The sequence below is a fragment of the Arxiozyma heterogenica genome, assembly GCF_036370985.1.
Source record: "Arxiozyma heterogenica strain weizmannii chromosome Unknown scaffold_30, whole genome shotgun sequence".
Taxonomy (NCBI): domain Eukaryota; kingdom Fungi; phylum Ascomycota; class Saccharomycetes; order Saccharomycetales; family Saccharomycetaceae; genus Arxiozyma; species Arxiozyma heterogenica.
The window spans coordinates 105,910-124,900 of record NW_027042683.1 but is presented as its reverse complement, the minus strand read 5'-3'; the positions used below and the strand labels follow the sequence as shown (position 1 = coordinate 124,900).

At 30.3% G+C, this 18,991-nt stretch overlaps 7 protein-coding genes and 1 non-coding gene across 8 annotated transcripts; 4 read left to right on the top strand and 4 right to left on the bottom strand.

Annotated features, from left to right (window-relative positions):
- Positions 1 to 598: 598 nt before the first annotated feature.
- YUH1 (ubiquitin-specific protease YUH1) lies at positions 599 to 1,324 on the top strand (the record flags this gene model as incomplete). The annotated part of the gene is made up of 1 exon (XM_064860155.1): positions 599 to 1,324. The coding sequence occupies one exon, from the start codon at positions 599 to 601 to the stop codon at positions 1,322 to 1,324; it is 726 nt and encodes a 241-aa protein (XP_064712816.1).
- Positions 1,325 to 1,495: 171 nt separating this feature from the next.
- AIM25 (Aim25p) lies at positions 1,496 to 2,284 on the bottom strand (the record flags this gene model as incomplete). The annotated part of the gene is made up of 1 exon (XM_064860154.1): positions 1,496 to 2,284. One exon carries the CDS (start codon positions 2,282 to 2,284, stop codon positions 1,496 to 1,498), a length of 789 nt encoding a protein of 262 aa, XP_064712815.1.
- A 961-nt stretch (positions 2,285 to 3,245) lies between these two features.
- Positions 3,246 to 8,234, top strand: PWA37_003631 (uncharacterized protein; the record flags this gene model as incomplete). Its single annotated transcript, XM_064860153.1, has 1 exon — positions 3,246 to 8,234. The coding sequence occupies one exon, from the start codon at positions 3,246 to 3,248 to the stop codon at positions 8,232 to 8,234; it is 4,989 nt and encodes a 1,662-aa protein (XP_064712814.1).
- Positions 8,235 to 11,285: 3,051 nt separating this feature from the next.
- Positions 11,286 to 11,383, top strand: PWA37_003630. Its single transcript has one exon. It is a non-coding gene; the product is annotated as a tRNA-Leu (tRNA).
- Positions 11,384 to 12,505: 1,122 nt separating this feature from the next.
- On the top strand, positions 12,506 to 13,300 carry RSM26 (mitochondrial 37S ribosomal protein mS42 RSM26; the record flags this gene model as incomplete). The annotated part of the gene is made up of 1 exon (XM_064860152.1): positions 12,506 to 13,300. One exon carries the CDS (start codon positions 12,506 to 12,508, stop codon positions 13,298 to 13,300), a length of 795 nt encoding a protein of 264 aa, XP_064712813.1.
- Positions 13,301 to 13,455: 155 nt separating this feature from the next.
- VPS25 (ESCRT-II subunit protein VPS25) lies at positions 13,456 to 14,079 on the bottom strand (the record flags this gene model as incomplete). Its single annotated transcript, XM_064860151.1, has 1 exon — positions 13,456 to 14,079. The coding sequence occupies one exon, from the start codon at positions 14,077 to 14,079 to the stop codon at positions 13,456 to 13,458; it is 624 nt and encodes a 207-aa protein (XP_064712812.1).
- Positions 14,080 to 14,680: 601 nt separating this feature from the next.
- SOD1 (superoxide dismutase SOD1) lies at positions 14,681 to 15,145 on the bottom strand (the record flags this gene model as incomplete). Its single annotated transcript, XM_064860150.1, has 1 exon — positions 14,681 to 15,145. One exon carries the CDS (start codon positions 15,143 to 15,145, stop codon positions 14,681 to 14,683), a length of 465 nt encoding a protein of 154 aa, XP_064712811.1.
- A 1,079-nt stretch (positions 15,146 to 16,224) lies between these two features.
- On the bottom strand, positions 16,225 to 16,920 carry PWA37_003626 (uncharacterized protein; the record flags this gene model as incomplete). Its single annotated transcript, XM_064860149.1, has 1 exon — positions 16,225 to 16,920. One exon carries the CDS (start codon positions 16,918 to 16,920, stop codon positions 16,225 to 16,227), a length of 696 nt encoding a protein of 231 aa, XP_064712810.1.
- Positions 16,921 to 18,991: the final 2,071 nt, after the last annotated feature.

The window sequence follows — 18,991 nt, the reverse complement described above, 5'->3', positions numbered from 1 at the left end:
ATAAAATTATCACAGATAACTGGATTGATATTGTTGAGTCTCTTACATAAGTTTCCTAACTCACTTTCATCCCTTTCTATGTAACTACCTTCTAACTATTTCAAAAATATTATGTACTTAAAAATTGGATACATCATTAAAAATACGCTATTCTATTTTAATTCGCAAGATATGTCATTATTTTGAATGAAATAGCAGGCTATGTATGCAACTATTGATCCACATTTGGTAGCAAGTACATTTAGTCGCTACAAAAATAATATATGTAAAGGTTATCTTTATTGAAATATACTAACCTTTTTTTGTAGATAACAAGGGATAGAAATGAAAAAAATATCATTGAAAAAAAAGGAAATATTTGGTTTTTTCTTCTTTTATTCAAACTACGTGGGATATATAAAGGGAAAAATAAACAATCAAGTCACTATGGAGTAGTTTCAATTATAAATACATATTTCTTAAATAGTCTTTAGTAATTATTCGTTTACATTCTTCTTGCCGTCAACTATTTTTACTCTTCCAAAAGAGCATATATGTGCTATCAAAATCTATCTATAAGCAATTTATAAACACTTTCATACTGTATATTCTAAATCAAATGAATAAAGATTTAACCGCTGTTATACCATTAGAATCCAACCCTGAAGTCTTTGATAGATTTGCTTATAATTTGGGTTTGAGTACCTCTTATAATTTTAATGATATCTTTTCCATTGATGACGCTGAACTATTAGCATTTTTACCAAGACCAGTAATTGCAATTGTTCTATTATTCCCTATTCAAAAAAATGAATCTTTATCACCAAATTATCACTCCAGTAATTTGATTTCGAAGGATGAACAACCTATTTGGTTGAAACAAAATTTTCAAAATGCTTGTGGACTCTATGCTTTATTACATATTTTGATTAATAATAAAAGAAAATTACGTAAGGGATCACCATTAGATGAATTTCTGAATAATAACAAAGAAATTATCTGTTCTAATATTGACCAATTTATTATTAACTTTATACAAAAGCATAATCAAGATTTTAATGAATCTTCAGGTGAAACAACTAATCCTGGCCCAGAAACAAATATCAACTTGCATTTTATTAGTTTTATTTCATATGATGGAAAATTATGGGAGTTAGACGGAAGATCTGTTAAAGAAGAACCATTGTTATTGGGAAACGTTAATAAAATGAACCAAATTGATTTGGAAAACGTTGATTTAATTAATCAGCCTATTATTATCAAGAGAATTAAAAAATATATGAATAATGTTGATTCTGAATCGGATAAGTTAAAATTTTCTTTGATGGGTCTTTCAAAGCAATAAACTATATATTAACAAATAGACATAAATAATAATACTACTTTAATATATTCATCAGTTTTGCTATGATTCATTACTTCTTGCAATACACAAAAAAAAAAGAAAACAAAGCAAAGAATGATAAAAACTTTTTGGGAAGTTCACATCATTTATAGGATCGAGTAAATTATCAAATCATTCATAGTTACTAAAGGATATAATTCCACCATTACTCACATCCCTTGAATGTCTTGAAAAATAATCAAAATCAATTGAAACTGCATTACTTAGTAAAACAGCTCTTTGATTCAGATTCAAAATATGGTCGCTTAACATAGATATGTCATAAACTCCTTTGAATGATCTGTAAGAATCAAACCTGATTACATACACACCCGTGTCAGTAAATAATTCTCTACCTAGGCCAACCCAATTTCTATCCACACTTCCAATAATTTTACCATTCTCATCTTTAACAGGGAAATCATATGAAAGAAATGGTGCATCAATATATCCGAACTGACTGAGTTGGCGAGGTTCTTGTTGTTGACTTGTCACTAAACCATCTTGGGCAAAAAGATCATATTTTCTTTTCCATGGATGCCACCGTTGTTCACTTACACCAACTAAATAATTTTCTGGAAATGTAACACCATTCGTGTTTTGGTTCCACACTTTTACTTTAGAATTAATAAATGAAAAATTACGTTGTAATGTGAATAAAAAATTATTATTAATATCAAAGAAATCTACGATAAAAGGTCTATGTAATTTTGTGATTTGTCGAAGTATAACTTGAGAAAATGATCTTTCCCTTTCTAGTAAGTATCCCAGGGGTCTACCGTCAGTATCACTCAATGTGTATCTATTTCTTTGTTCAAACCCAAAGATTAAGTTCCCATATTCAATTTGTCTTTCTAATATAATAATTGGTCGACTTAGTATATCCTTAATAGATCTAAATTTAGACAATACACTACTCATAGTTTCTTAATTATGTATCTTTGATAATGTGGTAAGTACATCAATCTTCATCATATCTGTCTTACTCCACATATAATGTGCTGATTTTTTTTTTATTAAAGCAATTCATATCTCCTTACATTTTTTTTTTACTTTCTCGAGATGTTGATTTACATGTAATTAGTTGAAAGAAAGAAGAAATGACACCAAATAATATCCATGTATGAATATAATTATGGAGAATCAGCACTGGTAATAATTAGACAAATAGTATACAGTCTCAATGTTATATATATATATGGTATACAAGGATGATTATATACGATGAACAAGGGAAGAAACATGATATGAAAAAAATGTTGGTTTTATATATTTTCATATCTGGTTTATCTCACCTATGTACGGCACCAAATTATTGATAAGGTTTATTTACATCTACTGATAAGCAGACAATATATTCTCCACATTTTGTTATCAATTAATGTTTTCTAAACTCTAATTGGTTTATTTATTTATTCCAGAACGTTCGATTTCAGCAATACTTACCCAACCCTTCATATTATATGTTTAGCTGCGATTTATTAGTAATATATTCTACTAGCTTCAAATATCTGTTAATATATTAATCTTGGATATGTGTTTATTTCGGGATATATATTGTTGTATTTACTGTTGAAATAGAATGTTTTATGATAAAATAGATAGAACAATAAGATTTTAGCAGACACTAAACGATAAATTGTTGAGTAATAATTGTTGAGAGGTCACCAAAAGTTGTTGAGTTTATTTATTAAATATCTTACTGTTCGTAGAGGAAAATGGCTGAATATTAACATATATAAAGCCAAGGATTTCTTCATACATTATTTTTATCTTATTTACAATCTTTCTATATTATTATTTCTATGTTGTATATAAAGAAAGAAAGTGAAGAACTTTATTATAATTTTGTATACTAAATCTGTTTAATATAATATTGAGAATGTTTACTATATATCCAATGAATAAAGGCGCTCATTCTCAACATGGTAGCTTTCTGTCTGGACACACTAGTGATCCTAGTGCTGTAAATCCCTCCACGGGCGCTGGTATTAAAGCTTTTAACATAAATACCAGTCAAGACGCTTCCACTGCATCCAACATCCCATCCAACCCTCAGTTGGAACATAATTTAAATGCTACAACAGATGTTGACCCATCTTCTAGGGAATCTGGAAACAATGCTTCTCCAGATCAGCAATCTGCTCCATACGGTTCTTCCACGCCGAACAATCCTTCTCAGGCTGGAAAGTCATCCTATCCTGATTCTGGTACTAATGGTCCATCATATGACCATCATATTCCAATAAACGGTTACCAACAACCAACTGGTTTCGCTTATATGCCATTTCCTTATTATGGTCAACTACCGGGATATTATTCTCCCATCAATCCAATCCAACCAATGTTTCCAGGTTCACCTAACCATTCATGTACATATAACAACCCATACATTCCAACTACTTTATTTTACTGCTCTAGTGTTGGTCTATTTAACTCCTGGGTTCATTCCTTAATAAAACATTTGATTGCTTCTGGTCTAAAAGATTTGGTTCCTGATTCACACGATCGTACTGTAAGAGATCCAACGCCAGAAGAATCTCAAGGTTTAATTAATTTATTTTTCACCCTTGTTCCTCAGAGCAGTTATCCCGATTGGGTTCAAGAATGCTTTCACAAGCAAATGCATCCCTATGATGTTATTCGTCAGGCCATGACATACGACATTGAACGCAGTAATGTCAATACCATTATCAACACTATTAGATCTTTAAAATATAATGGTGGCTACCCAGCATTTCAATTTACAAGTTATCTCCATAACTTAATTGATCAATTGAACCCCACGGATCTTCAAACCCACGAGTACCTGCTAAAACAAACAATTCTTGATACGTTAACAGGTACTTACGAATCCATTTCTAAACACTTTTTTAAGAGTGATACCCCATATACTATAAACGACATTTTCTCTTCTATCAAGAGAGAATATCAATACTACCATCAAGCTTCACAAATTTCCGATCCACATTTTTCCCCTAATCCTCCATCTTCTTCAAAAAAACAGTATCCAACAAATCCATCAGTGAATAAACGAGCAAACAACACATCTACTGTGTTGAACACCAAAAATACTACAGTTCCTTCAACAGTTAAGCCAAAAGCCAAATCTACCAAAGCTCGTTCTAAAAAGGTTAGCCAAGTTAAAACCCATTCAAATAGCACCTCTATTCCTCAACAAAATAACCCAGTCGATCCAACCTTACTTAGGCCTATTTCAACTTCACTAAATCCTGCATATTATATGATGCTAGATTCCGGTGCTACGGTTACCCTTGTAAAACATAAAGAGATGTTGCACAATCTTCGTGACTCTCATCCTGAATCTGTTCAAATAACCTCATGCTCCAACACGGATATCCCATACGATCAAGAGGGTGATTTAATTCTAAAAACATTAAATGGCAGCCAAATAAAAATTCATGCCTTTTACACACCCACAATTGATCACACCATTTTATCTACTAGTGATCTCCGTTCTCACCATCTGTTTTTAAACGAGCGTCTCAACACCATTGAAGATGCTAATGGTGATGTTGCAGCAAACATTGACTCCTCAAATGGTTTACATTGGTTATCCAATCATCATATTGTATTTCCATCTACTGCAACTCGTAAATCTGTAAATGCGTTAAAAACTAAATTTCCTTTAGACATGATTCATCGCATTTTAGGTCACGTCAATGTTCAGTCAATCTATACATCCATCAAAAATAAAACCTTCAATAATCTATCTATAGACGAAATTGATTGGTCTAACCTTAACAATTTTCAGTGTCAGGACTGTCTCAAAGGAAAAAGCAGGAAGAGACCACATATTGTTGGTTCACGTCTGCAATACCAGCAGGTGTTCAAACCATTTCAATATATTCATTCTGACCTGTTTGGACCAGTAACTGTGGCTACAAAACCTGAATGGTTTATATCGTTCACTGATGAGGCATCTAAGTTTAAGTGGACTTATTTACTAAAAAGGAAAGATGATGCAACGATCCTACATGTCCTCAAGTCCTTTATTGCGACTATTGAGCGACAATTCAAAACCCCCATATTAAAATTCCAGTTTGACCGGGGAACAGAGTACACCAACTCTGCAGTAAAAACGTTTCTTTCTGAAAACGGTATTCAAATTGTTTATACCGACGCAGGTGATTCCCAAGCTCACGGTGTTGCGGAACGATTAAATTTAACATTATTAAATGATTGTCGTACTATTATGAATAGTGCAAAACTCCCACACCACCTATGGTATTACGCTGTGCAATATGCAACTATAATCCGTAATTCCATATATAACAATTCTATGAGGGATTCACCTCGGTCTAAAGTCGGTTTACTAGGACTTGATACCAAGTCACTGCTACCATTCGGTCAACCGGTCATTATTAACCTCAATAAAACTGCCTCCAAATTACATGTCAGAGGTGAAAAAGGTTTTGCTCTAATACCAGATGCTGAATCTTATGGCTATTTATTTTACCTCCCAACTAAACGTAGGGTGGTATCCTCATCCAATTTTGTTCCAATTAAACATGACGTTGATATTCATGAAAATGAAGAATATGATGATTCTATATTCGACGATCTCATCACAACTTTTATATCAAAATTTGAACATACTACATCTTCAAAGGACGAAATTGAAGCCACACCTTCTGATAATCATAAAGATACAGTTTTATCTACTCTATCCTCATCACCCAAATCATCTTCCCTCGTTAACAAAGATCCACTCTTTAAAGATAAAATTTTAATTCAAAATGATGCTGATGCTGATTTGAATATCACCACCAATACTACTTCCAATTCAAATCCATCTAACAACCACACTACTCATCCCACCTCTTCTGATTTAGAGGAACTAATCACTCCCATCGACATCAATGATCCTAATCAACTACCCTTAACTCTTGTTGAACCTTCATCTCATCCTACTTCTGATGAATCATCACCACTGCCCACTGCTGTCTCTACTGATACTACATCTTCATCTACATCTTCATCTACACCACCATCTAGTAATCGTTCATCAAAACTCACCCCCATTCCTACTGATAATTTCTACGTTGACAATAGTACCTTGGGTGGTACAAGATCTGGTAATCGTCAAAAGAACACCAATGTAGAAACGCCTGAACCTGTCGATGCCAAAGAACGGCAGAAGCGAGACAGGGACGAAAGAACTAAGGCACGTATTGGTAAACGTAGGAAAACTACAAAAACATATGCAGTAAATTACATTGCTGCTACACGCCACACCATAAACCAGGTCAGCAGTGAAGAGAACAACCAGCATGGTCCATTACAATATTTTCAAGCAATCACACACAATAGGGATCCAATTGAAAAAGAAAAATTCCAAGAAGCATATGATAAAGAGATATCTCAGCTGACGAAAATGGGTACCTGGTCGGTAAAAACTATTGAAGCTACAGAAGTAGACAAATCCAAAATTATTAACTCTATGTTTATTTTTAGTGTCAAGCGAGATGGTCATCACAAATGCAGGTTAGTTGCTAGGGGAGACCAACAAAAAGCTTCGACTTATCAACCAGATCTGATGTCAAACACTGTTCACCATTACGCTCTAATGTCCTGTCTATCAATAGCTTTACAAAACAACTATGATATTATACAATTAGATATATCATCTGCTTACTTGTATGCTCCATTGGAAGAAGAACTGTACATTCGTTCTCCACCCCATTTAGGATTACGAAATACAGTACATAGACTAAAGAAATCACTTTACGGTTTGAAACAGTCTGGTGCAAACTGGTATAAGAAGATAACCAATTTTATTATTAATAGTTGTCATATGAATTTTGTACCAGGATGGCCTTGTGTATTTTATAAAAAAATCAATGATTCAATCGTGATATTATGTCTTTTTGTCGATGATATGGTATTATTAACTAATAATCGTCAACTAATAAATGACCTTATTTCTCAACTCCAATCACAGTTCGAAACCAAAGTTGTCAATGACGGTGCTCAAAAGATTAATCAATATGATGTTCTCGGTCTGGAAATAGAATATATTAAAGGATTATCCATGAAAATGGGTATGGCTAAATCTTTAGAAGAAAAACTACCGAATCTACGTGTAGACCTTAACAAAAGTAGAAAAGTCCCAGGAACACCTAATGAAATTATAAGAGAAAGGGAATTTTATCCGACTGAGCAGGAGTACAAGAATAAGGTGAAATGGCTACAAAAAGCAATCGGTTTAGCTTCATATGTCGGTTACAAGTACAGATATGATATATTATATTATGTCAACACGCTAGCTAGACATACTCTATATCCATCAAAACAAGTCATGAGTCTAACCAAACAACTAATTCAGTTTATTTGGTCAACAAGGAACAAACGGCTCATATGGCACAAGACGTCCAACTCCAACATTAACTATTTAACTGCTGTAACTGATGCTGCTTTTGCAAATCAACACGATATGAAATCACAATTTGGAAATATGTATTATCTAAATGGAAATTTGATTGGTGCTAGGTCATCTAAGTCAACAATTACATGCACCTCTTCTACCGAAAGTGAAATTTATTCAATTTGTGAAGCAATTCCAAGATTAAGAAATTTAAATGTTCTAATTCAGGCTATATCAGACAAGGAGGTCAGGTGTTCAATATTAACTGACAGTCAAACTAGTCTCCATCAAATCAAAGTAAGAGACATATCAAAAATCAAGAATAAATTTTATGGTACTAAGGTTTTACGCATTGCTGAAGAAATTGAAAATGATAATATATCAGTGAATTATATTAACACAAGTCAAAACGTTGCTGATATTCTTACAAAACCTTTGAGTGTTAAAATTTTTGCCAAGCTAACTGAGAATTGGATCTACTAAAATTGAATTGATCTATGGGTGGTATGTTGAAATAGAATGTTTTATGATAAAATAGATAGAACAATAAGATTTTAGCAGACACTAAACGATAAATTGTTGAGTAATAATTGTTGAGAGGTCACCAAAAGTTGTTGAGTTTATTTATTAAATATCTTACTGTTCGTAGAGGAAAATGGCTGAATATTAACATATATAAAGCCAAGGATTTCTTCATACATTATTTTTATCTTATTTACAATCTTTCTATATTATTATTTCTATGTTGTATATAAAGAAAGAAAGTGAAGAACTTTATTATAATTTTGTATACTAAATCTGTTTAATATAATATTGAGAATGTTTACTATATATCCAATGAATAAAGGCGCTCATTCTCAACATTTACAATGTTGTAACCAGTGGCATATGCAATAATTATTACAAAGTAAATATAACGTCAATAAAAGAGTAATAATACAGAATAGATATTACAACTTACTCTGTTTTTTTCTCCTACGTATAACAATTTATGTATTTTGGCGTTATATAAACAAATGTTCTTGTATTCTCTTATCTTGTCTATTATATATATAACATGGAATAATGTCAGAGTAAATCAAGATATATTTTAGATATACAATATATTTAAATAAAAGACATACGACTAGAAATTGAAAGTAACTATCTGTAAATTTTGAGACATGACCATGTCAAACTCAGTAATGTATACTGATGTAATTTTAAAGGATCCTATTGTTTCTACTGCTCAGTATCTAAACATCTTTATTTGAAAACTAATATATATTACTAAATTAGAATTTATATCTTTGTATTTTAATTTCAGTTTTTCACTTGCATTCACTAATCCTTAATTAAATGTGAGCTACGGCCAATGTTGCTGGATTGGATATTTTGTGCACTGTTTCTATTCTTTCTCTATGGCCAAAAGAAACATACGAATTATATGGTACAGGTAGCCCCAGGGTACTCGATTATTCTTTTGTTACAAATAAAAAATTTTAAGCCTACCGTATAAATTCTGTTTTAATTATTAATACACTAAATGATATTGTGTCAGTTTTTTTGTTAGATTTCCCATATCTCCTAAAGGGCTTGAAAACACAAACTAAGTTACATTATAGTAATTAAGAATTCAAAAGAGTAAATTAATTTCTGAAATATTTACTCTGAATGATTAAAGGATTTTTAAATAAATTTCTTGGTAATTTGAGACTGATGTTAATCTAGCTATTATCCGAATACAATTACAGCGTAGGTCCAAAGTTTTGTCTGCTGATTGCTTAAATTAATAAAATACTGGTATATTTAAGTACATAAATTATTAATGCACATACAAGAAAAATCAAAAATTGAATTAATTAAAAAAGAAAATTGTAAGCAAAAATAGTAAATATTGCCAATTCTAATTAAGAAGATGATCAATTCAGGATTTTATACATAAAAAATGAATATCTTTGAATCTAAAATTGTATTTTTGTCTGACTTATAGTTATATGTAATTTTATTATATAAGAAAAAAAAAACATTAATCATTTTAACTTTCCCATATATAACATCTTTTTATAATATGTTTATATCACAACACTATTGTTTCCATATTTAAAGTAATTGTTCTGTTTTTCTTCCAAAGCTCAAATTATAATAACGTTATTGTATAAAAAAGTACCACCCGTAAGATTATGGAACTTTTTCTCTAGGTTTAGGAACAACTATTATTACTGTATCACTTAAGTTGTCACCGTAATTTATTGCCTAAAATATTCCATGAGGCTCTATTGAATTATGCTAATTTTTGACTATGATGTAAGTGTCACTTTTTAATGTATCAGGTTAATTAATTGATATGAGTTCGTGACAACTCATTTATATAAAATGTATAATAGGTAATAAATAGATATTCAAGCAATAATGAAACTGTTGGAAAATGAGAGTTTATTACTGTCATTTTCATAAGAATTATTTTTAATTGGTTTTTCTATATATTATGTGGTGTACGGATGTACATAATATCAGGAAAACATTTTAATTGTCACCAAATATGTCTTTCGAAGATTTGAAAAGAAATGAAAAACTTTAAAAGAAAACTTAAAGTAAATAAAAGAAAACTTAAAGTAAATAAAAGAATGTATACTGAATACACTATATAATAAATATGTACAGGTATTTAATACAAAAACAAAAACAAGTATCTATAACTTAATGATGTCTATCATTATCATGGACGCAGAAGGCTCCAAGTTCCGACAAAAACAATAGGTAAATTCTAGATTTGCCAAAATCTTATGTAATCTAATCTCTTTATTATGCAGCATCTAATGTTGTAGCACGTGTATGGCTTATTAAGACAATAAATAGTTTTAGATTCATTCAGGATCTTGTGTAATCTTGATGGTAATAACTACTCTATTCTAGAACAAATGATGTTGTAGTATGGTGTGGTGAAGTTCTTTGTGTATTCCGGGGAAGCGCAAATAATATTAATAGTAATTCAAATAATCGAGACAGTAATCAACTATAGTCGATAGTATAATTACTAAAACGGTCTTATATATTAAGCGGCTTATATCGAGCTAATGTACTTATTCGAAGTTACTTGACTTGTTACTTGCTTGTTGTTCTCTTTTTGTTCATATATAATATATAGATTATTTACAAAAAACGGTCATGGAAGATGATTTTTTATCTCCTGAAAACGTTGTCCTTTTATATGTTTTCTGGAGCTCGATCGATTATTCAGATTACTACATTAATGACTTGACTGATTCAAACCCTAAAATTTATTATATTAATTTAGGTGCACTACTGGATTAGAACTGCATCCCAATTCTCTAATCATGGTGATTAGTAATACACGTGGGACTTAATAAAACAATAGGTAAATTCTAGATTTGCCAAGATCTTATGTAATCCAATCTTTTTATTATGCAGCATCTAATGTTGTAGCACATGTATGGCTTATTAATACACTAATTGGTTCTAGATTCATTCAGGATCTTATGTAATCTTGATGGTTATAACTATTCTATTCCACAACAAATGATAGCAAGCAGTGGGAGTTTGGCCGAGTGGTTTAAGGCGCCAGATTTAGGCAGTTAAGCGTAAACATTCTGGTATCTTCGGATGCGTGGGTTCGAATCCCTCAGCTCTCATTTTTACTTTTCATAATCTGAAAATTCGTAGTAAATGATAAACCCTAATCTTCATTTAAAATAAGATGGCTGATGCTTAGTTGTTGAATAGAAACGATATGTAAAATCTATTGTAAACCAGAAATAAGCTAAGATACACAGATACATAGATAAATACAATGTTTGTAAGCAAAAAAAAAACCGAGATCGTCGTTATCGACTAAAGAGTAGGCAAATTCGTCTACGGTGCCATCAGAGTAACTGTATCACAAGCGTGTTATAAAATGGCTGAAACTATTCTATCTAATTATGTTGTAAATAGTTTATTGTATATTTTGTAAGAGTTTCCAAAAACATGATATGGTAAAACATAGACTTTTAACAATAATTTAGAAGAAACCATACTATTTTGAAATAACATCATATCTAAATGCCACATGTATGAAACACAATAGTATTATACAGATTAGTGCATATTAATTTGGTATCTTCATGTTCTGTGAAATAATATCATGTAAGAATTGAAGACCTTGTCACAAAATAAAAAAAAATTAAGAGAAAAAGATAACCAATTGTGCTTCTTTATGTAGGTAACATATAACAAATAATTCTCCTACTATTCCCTATGAACATCCGTATCTAAAGTATATTCACTGTAATATAAGTATTGTAATTGCACTCTTCTTCTCGTTCCTCTGCCTCTTAACCTTCCTTCATTAGTCAATCGACCACTCTAATCTATTAGCTTTTTGCTTTTGTTTTGTCTCTCTCAACAATGTCAGAATCGTTTTCCTTTTAGCAGGATGGGATGGAGGAATACATAAACCTCACAAATAGGGGAAAAAAAGAAAAAAAAAAGAGGACGAGAGAAAAACGAAAAGACCATTAAAACTTAATCAAATATTGTTATTGAAAATTGGGGATAGTAAAAACAGAAAGTAAATTGTTAGTACTATACATAATAATATTCTTTTTAATTTTACACCTTTGCACAAATATAGGTGGTAAATAGATTATCAATATTTGATCAGCAATTATTCCACACACTTTCTGTATTTTTTGAAAGAAAAAAAGAAAAGAAGCTCTAACTTTTTTTTTTACTTGTTCACTCATCTCTCCTTTCCCCCTTAACTTCTCTTATACATGTTCAAGAAAAGTATGCTAAAATCCACCATAATTAGAAGGTCCATCCATACTGTTCCAAAATTGCCAAATATTAATTCATTGTCAAAACAAGGTATTCCTCCAATTTTGAGTTCTAAAGGGTTCAATACAGTATGGAATCAATATCAAGCCTATCTATGTGACCAATTAACTATGGCTACTGCTGGAACCTCGTTGGAGTCTTATTACCCATTTCACATCATTTTAAACACTGCTAAAAAGCCATTTCAAACTAACATTTTCAATTTAGCTTCAGCCACGCATAATAATCATTTATTTATTGAAAATATTTTACCCGTGGATAAAGGTTCTAATAGTCAAAAAGTAGAAAATCGACCATCAGATATTTTTTTAAGTAGAATTGAAATGTCATTTGGTAAAAAATGGGATGACTTGAAAGATAATATAATTGCTGATATAAACACAAAGTTATTAGGTCAAGGTTGGTTTTGTCTTGTGGAGAATGCACAGAAACAATTACAGGCATTGTATTTACAAAATAATGGAACTCCGTATTATTTTCCAAGAAACCAATTGATTGATATGAATAGTGCTATTAATATTGATGAGTTTAGTTATCTGCAAAAAATTAGAGAAATGGTTAGTAATAATAAAAATGGGAAAATACAAGACTGGACGTTACCTATTATTATGATTAATGTATGGGATTTTGCATATTTGGAAGATTATGGAGTTGCAGGTAGGAAAAAATATTTGCATAATGTTCTAAATAATTTGAATTGGAATGTTATTAATAAAAGGTTATACAACTGAATTCTGTCTTTTAACCAAAAGAATAAAGAAAAGGAAGAAAGAAGGATTGCTTTCATATTAGTGTAAATAAATAAATAAATAAGAAAACATTCTTTATATATTTCTGTAAATATTACATTTCATGCGGATTAATGTGACCATCTCATTTCTCTTACTTATACAACTTTGATAGCCACATACTTTGAGTCATCTTTTAACATTGTGGCTCTACCTCTTTTGACTAATATTTTCAAAACTTGATAAAGTAAAGATTCAGGCATCGAATAAAATGATTCTTCTGAATTTTCTTCATTTGACACAATTTCATAAAATGTTACAACTTTATTTAATTGTGTGGTTCTTTCAAACCAATATAAAATTTCGTTTGCCCATTGGTCTAAGGATTTCCACATTATGAAAAAGTCATCATCATAAACTGTATCATCATTTTCAACTGTAGTATTCGTATTCAATATCGTTGGTGGTTTGCCATCTTTGTTTAATATTTGGTTCTGTCTTTTCATAGTTAATAAAATTTCGTTAACAAAAATTTGTGAACAAGATCTATTAATCTTTGAATTTTGGAAAATATTTATGGTTTCGATTAATTCTGTATCTTTATTAATCAATTTCATATCACCATTTTTACTCATCACCCATATTTTACAACGTTCACAATTGGTCAATATTATGTTAATCCACGTCTCTATTTGTTTATTCCTTATTGTTTTATTTGGTTGTCTTGTAAATAATGGAGGAAATTGATAAATTGGAGGCAAATCAAGCTGTGATGAAGACATTTGTACCAGATATATAGAAATTAAATATCCCGATATATATATATATATATATATGTGTGTGTGTGTATTTGTGTTGGTATATCGTTGTAAAGGTAAGTGGTTTTTTTCTGGTCCAGGAGGATCGATTCTTTGTATAATAGTATGATTATTGTTTCCAGTAAATTTTAATAGTCCATCTTTTCTTTTTTAAATCTCTTCAATCTTCCTTATGTAATATTTTTTTTTATCTTTTTAATATTCGCATGATCTACTTTCAAACACTTTTTATACCTGATATACATATAGTACAATTGTTTATAGATAAAAAGTTTTGTATGTGATTAGAACTTTATTAATAGTCAATAGAATATGACTTTTTAAACAGTCAATAAATAAATTTAAGATTTCTTTAATAAAAGAGATAAGAAAAAAATATTATATGGATATATATTCTTTGATTTGTCTATATAGTTACGAATCTATGAAATATAAAGAGAAATATGAACAAAAATAAGTCGTCATTACAATAATCATATCCCAGTTATCCTGTTTTTTTTTTCTTTCTTTGATTTTCATAATAACAATAATATCGTATTATTATTATTGTTATTTCTTGATTTGTTTAACCTTGAGCCAAACCAATAACACCACAGGCAGCTCTTGCACCAGCATTACCAGTCTTTAGAGATTCTTCGTCACCGCCTTTACCCAAGTCATCTTGACCATTATGTACGACAACAGCTCTACCAATGACACTAGTTGGACCCATCAACTTGATCAAATTGTCAGTCAAAGTACCTTTGGCAGTACCGTTGGCATCAGTTTGGATGTTACCCATATCACCAACGTGTCTAACTTTAGCAGTTGGACTACCGTGGGTTTGTTTGAATGGATTATAGTGTGGGCCAGCTGTGGTACAACCATTGGTTAAGTCACCCCATTCATGGATGTGGAAACCCCTTAAAGCATTTGGATCATGGCCGGTGATTTCGTAAGAGATGGTAGTTGGTTCGTTTTCAGCAGTTTGTTCGAACTTGACAATACCGGAGACCTTAGCACCCTTTAAAATCGCAACAGCTTTGACCATTCTGTATGTAGGCGTGTGTTTATATATATGTTTGTTTATATATGTTTGTTTGGATACAGATAAATAATATATCAACTATCTATCTTGATGTTGTATGGCTACTACAAAAAACTTTTGGAGAAACAAGTAAAGAGCAATGAAACTGTCAAAGAGGAATCAAGCCGTCTTTCGTCATGATAGAATTGACAAAAGACAGTGTATCCTTTTATATACAAATATAATCCACTACATTATTTGCTCCTATCAAACAGAAGGTGGGAAAGGGGAGGAGAAGAAGAAAAAAGAAAGAGAAAAAGAAAAAAGAATAAAGTAACAGCAATCTTTCCGTACAGTAAAAAAAAAAAAAAAGAGAAGAAAACAGCGAATGTGAAAAGGGGGAAAAAGCAATAGAATATCAAACTCATCTACTAATCATCAGGACGACTACTTTATTTTTGCCCACCACTTAGTGGTGGTGCTGGTTGTTAATTATTACCAACATTATCCATTTTTGATATCAACTACACTATTTGATGAGCACATATCGAGTAAGTTGTTTTGTGCCAGTGCTATAACAACAATAATATAAAGAGATTCCTTATTTCCTTGACTCTATCTTTTTCGGCTTTGAGTATTCCCGCCTCAATTATCTGCACGGAATAATTTCCGAATTGTTTTTACAAAATTTTTTTGCTTACTAATTGCTCGTCTCTTTCTTTTCCATGGCTAGACCCTTCTTTTTTTCTACAAAAATAGTGTGCATTCCATGATACAAAGAAGGGGACGGAAAAAACACAAAGCAGTAAAGGGGAGGGTTAAAATTACCAATTAGTAAGCAGATCAGGAACCACAATTTTTGAAAATAAATCATTATTTTCTTTTTTACTTTTACCACCCCATATGTTTGTATTAGTGCATTTGAATTATTTCACTTCAGGTATTCTCCAGACTATCCATAACACAATATTTTACATCTATCAATAAGAATGAATATAGAAGAATATATAATAATATGCATTAGTAAATTTATATAGTATGAAGGATAAATATATTTGTCTATGTATATTTACCTTTATTTTTTTCTTTTGGTCTAATGACTGTTAAACATATTTATGATAGTGTACTGTAGGAAAGCTCATATGTTGTGACAACAAAGGAGATTGTATAGAATCTAAGTACATTGGATGCAAATTAATATTGTTATGATCCAGATCATTACCAATATTTGCAACTTTTTCATTGTAATAATTACAATATGACTTATAATAACCATTCTCTGGCATTGTAAGACTTGGGTCCTTTATGGGAGAAACAGGGAAAGTGTCAGAAAATGCAAAAATAAAATCCTCTTCTTCCCCATCATCAACATCTTCACTATTCCCTTTTACTAATCGAATGTTGTTGTCAACACCGTCATCAACATTGTCGTAATCATATTCATCGTCTCTACTAGCAGCTGTAATACAACCACAATTGCTAACATCTAACCGATCATTAAAAATATTCATGTTATTATATTTATGCAAATAATTATCATAATACAATGAATCATAATAGTGATCCTTTGCTCTTTTGCGGAACTTCCTTTCCTGCTCTTGTAGATAGTTGTATTTAATCTTATCGATGTTAATTAGGACCCTATCTAATAAATTTGCGTGGCCGACGACTTCTCTCAAATTGTATTCACTTTTTCTCCCACTTGTAGTTCTGTGTGATATGCATTGGTTTAACTTTTCTTTAGCTAGACTTGCCAATTTATAATGTTCTTGTAATAGCTGAAATGGATATGGGGTCATTTATGCAAAAAAAAATTGTCTGTTTGTGTGCTTTTTAAAATGAATATTTTAGTATTTGTGTTTGTTAAGGCTTTATGGAGGATATAGTATGAGCAAGGGAGAAAGACTTTGATTACAAAAAGAAAAAAAATAAAAAAAAAAAAAGAAAAGGCTTTATCTCTTTCCCTTGAGTAAAACTTGTTATTTATTGTTAATGCTTTTAGTTGAAAGAAATACGCTTAATCGAAGAAAAGCTAAACATATTATAATCGAGGTTTACAAGAATAGAGGTAAAAATTTTATTAAAACCCGCTTGATAGCCAAAGATTTATTTGGCTCTTTGTCGAGAGGTTTTAAGAGTGATAAAATTAAAAGAAATTCTTTTCTGCTTAAATATCTTTTCTCTTCATTTTAGACTGAGTTTAATTAGTAACTCACACTTGTATATTAAAATTAGAAAATAAACTAAAACAAAAAAGAAAATTTCTTTTTTGTTATAATAAAAAGAAAACTGGATATATTTTCGGACAAAAAAAAGAACAATAAAAACCCCAGTTTAATGTATAAAATTCGAAGGAAATATCGTGCCATACAATAGAAAGTATCAAAAAATCGGGGTAAATTCAATTGTATGTTTCTAGAAAATTAAACTTAAAAAAACTTTAAAAGCGAAAACAATAAAATGTATCAATGCAAAAAAAAAAAGAGTAGAGATCATAATCTCTCCTAAAAATTGTATTTCTTTTCTTTTTTTTTTTTTTAGACATAATTCGCTTAGAGTCCTTCTTATTTTTGATTTTGTTTTTTTTTTTTTTTTTTTTCACCAACAGACCTATACTAATATTAGGACAAAAAGAAAAAATTAAAAGTGTTACTATTCTAGACACAGAATGAACCCTACTTAAACTATTTCCACGGAAGGTTGTTAATGACTTACTAGAAAATTAAGATCAAGAATAGTTCGTTAAACTGAATTCATGATGCTAAAGCCCTGAAGTGTATTAGCATGCCTTATTAAGTTTACTAAAATTTAGATTAGTGATATATAACTGTATTTATATCAAATTAAGGAATACTTGTATAGTAATAAACATGAGGTTTAAGTATATCTCATTGGAACATCAGAAATCCCTGTTGTTGTTGTTATCTTCTGTTTTTTTTTTTTTTTTTTTTTTGTTTTTACAATATTTCTTGTGTTTAAAACACATGCAAATCGAAATAGATAGAAATTGTAAAAGCAATAGAAGAATAATACTTTTAGTTTTATTTTTTATATTGGAGTAATTAGGAGAAGGTTTAAAATATTTTCTACATGTTAAAGATATTTTATAAATAGTTATTAATTAAAAAAAATTTATGTTACCATATATTATTAAAGTACATATCATTGAACTATTTTACACAGGAAATAAATTTTATCATGAAAATAAAAATGAAAAAAATAGAAAAAAGCAAATTAAATAAAAGGAATCCAGCGATCAGAGTTAGGAAATTACATTGGAAATGGTAATACTTTTTTTTGAAAATGCACTATGATCTTATTGAGAATTAATCTAAATCTATCTTTTTTTTAAACTGGACCCTAAAATTATTAATTTAATAAAAGTAACGTCATATACAGATTATCGCTCAAACAACACTAAATATACAACGATATGCAATAAGAAATTAAGCACTAATTATCCTTTTTTTTCACTCACATGCATATCTTTGTTATCTTTGTATTACAAATGTAAAAGAATACAATTAGATTTATAGAAAATCGAGTACATAAAGAAGGTAAGTTAATATTGAGTTATCTAAATAGACTTTTTTTTTCTGATTTATGTATAAGATATGTGTGTATAGATGGTTTTAAGATATCTTTTTATAAACCCTAATGTCAAATAATCATGATAATCAAATCAAAGAAACCTAGAATCTTGTTTTTAGCCCAAAGTTTCAAATGTCGGTATTATACGTGCGTCTGTTTTTTTTTACTGTTTAGTTTTTTGTTTCTAAATATTTTCCGAATACTGCTCTTTTCCACTTCACCTTAATCTGGGGTGGAGTATTTTGGTACATTCATTCAGAAATACATGGTGATATATCT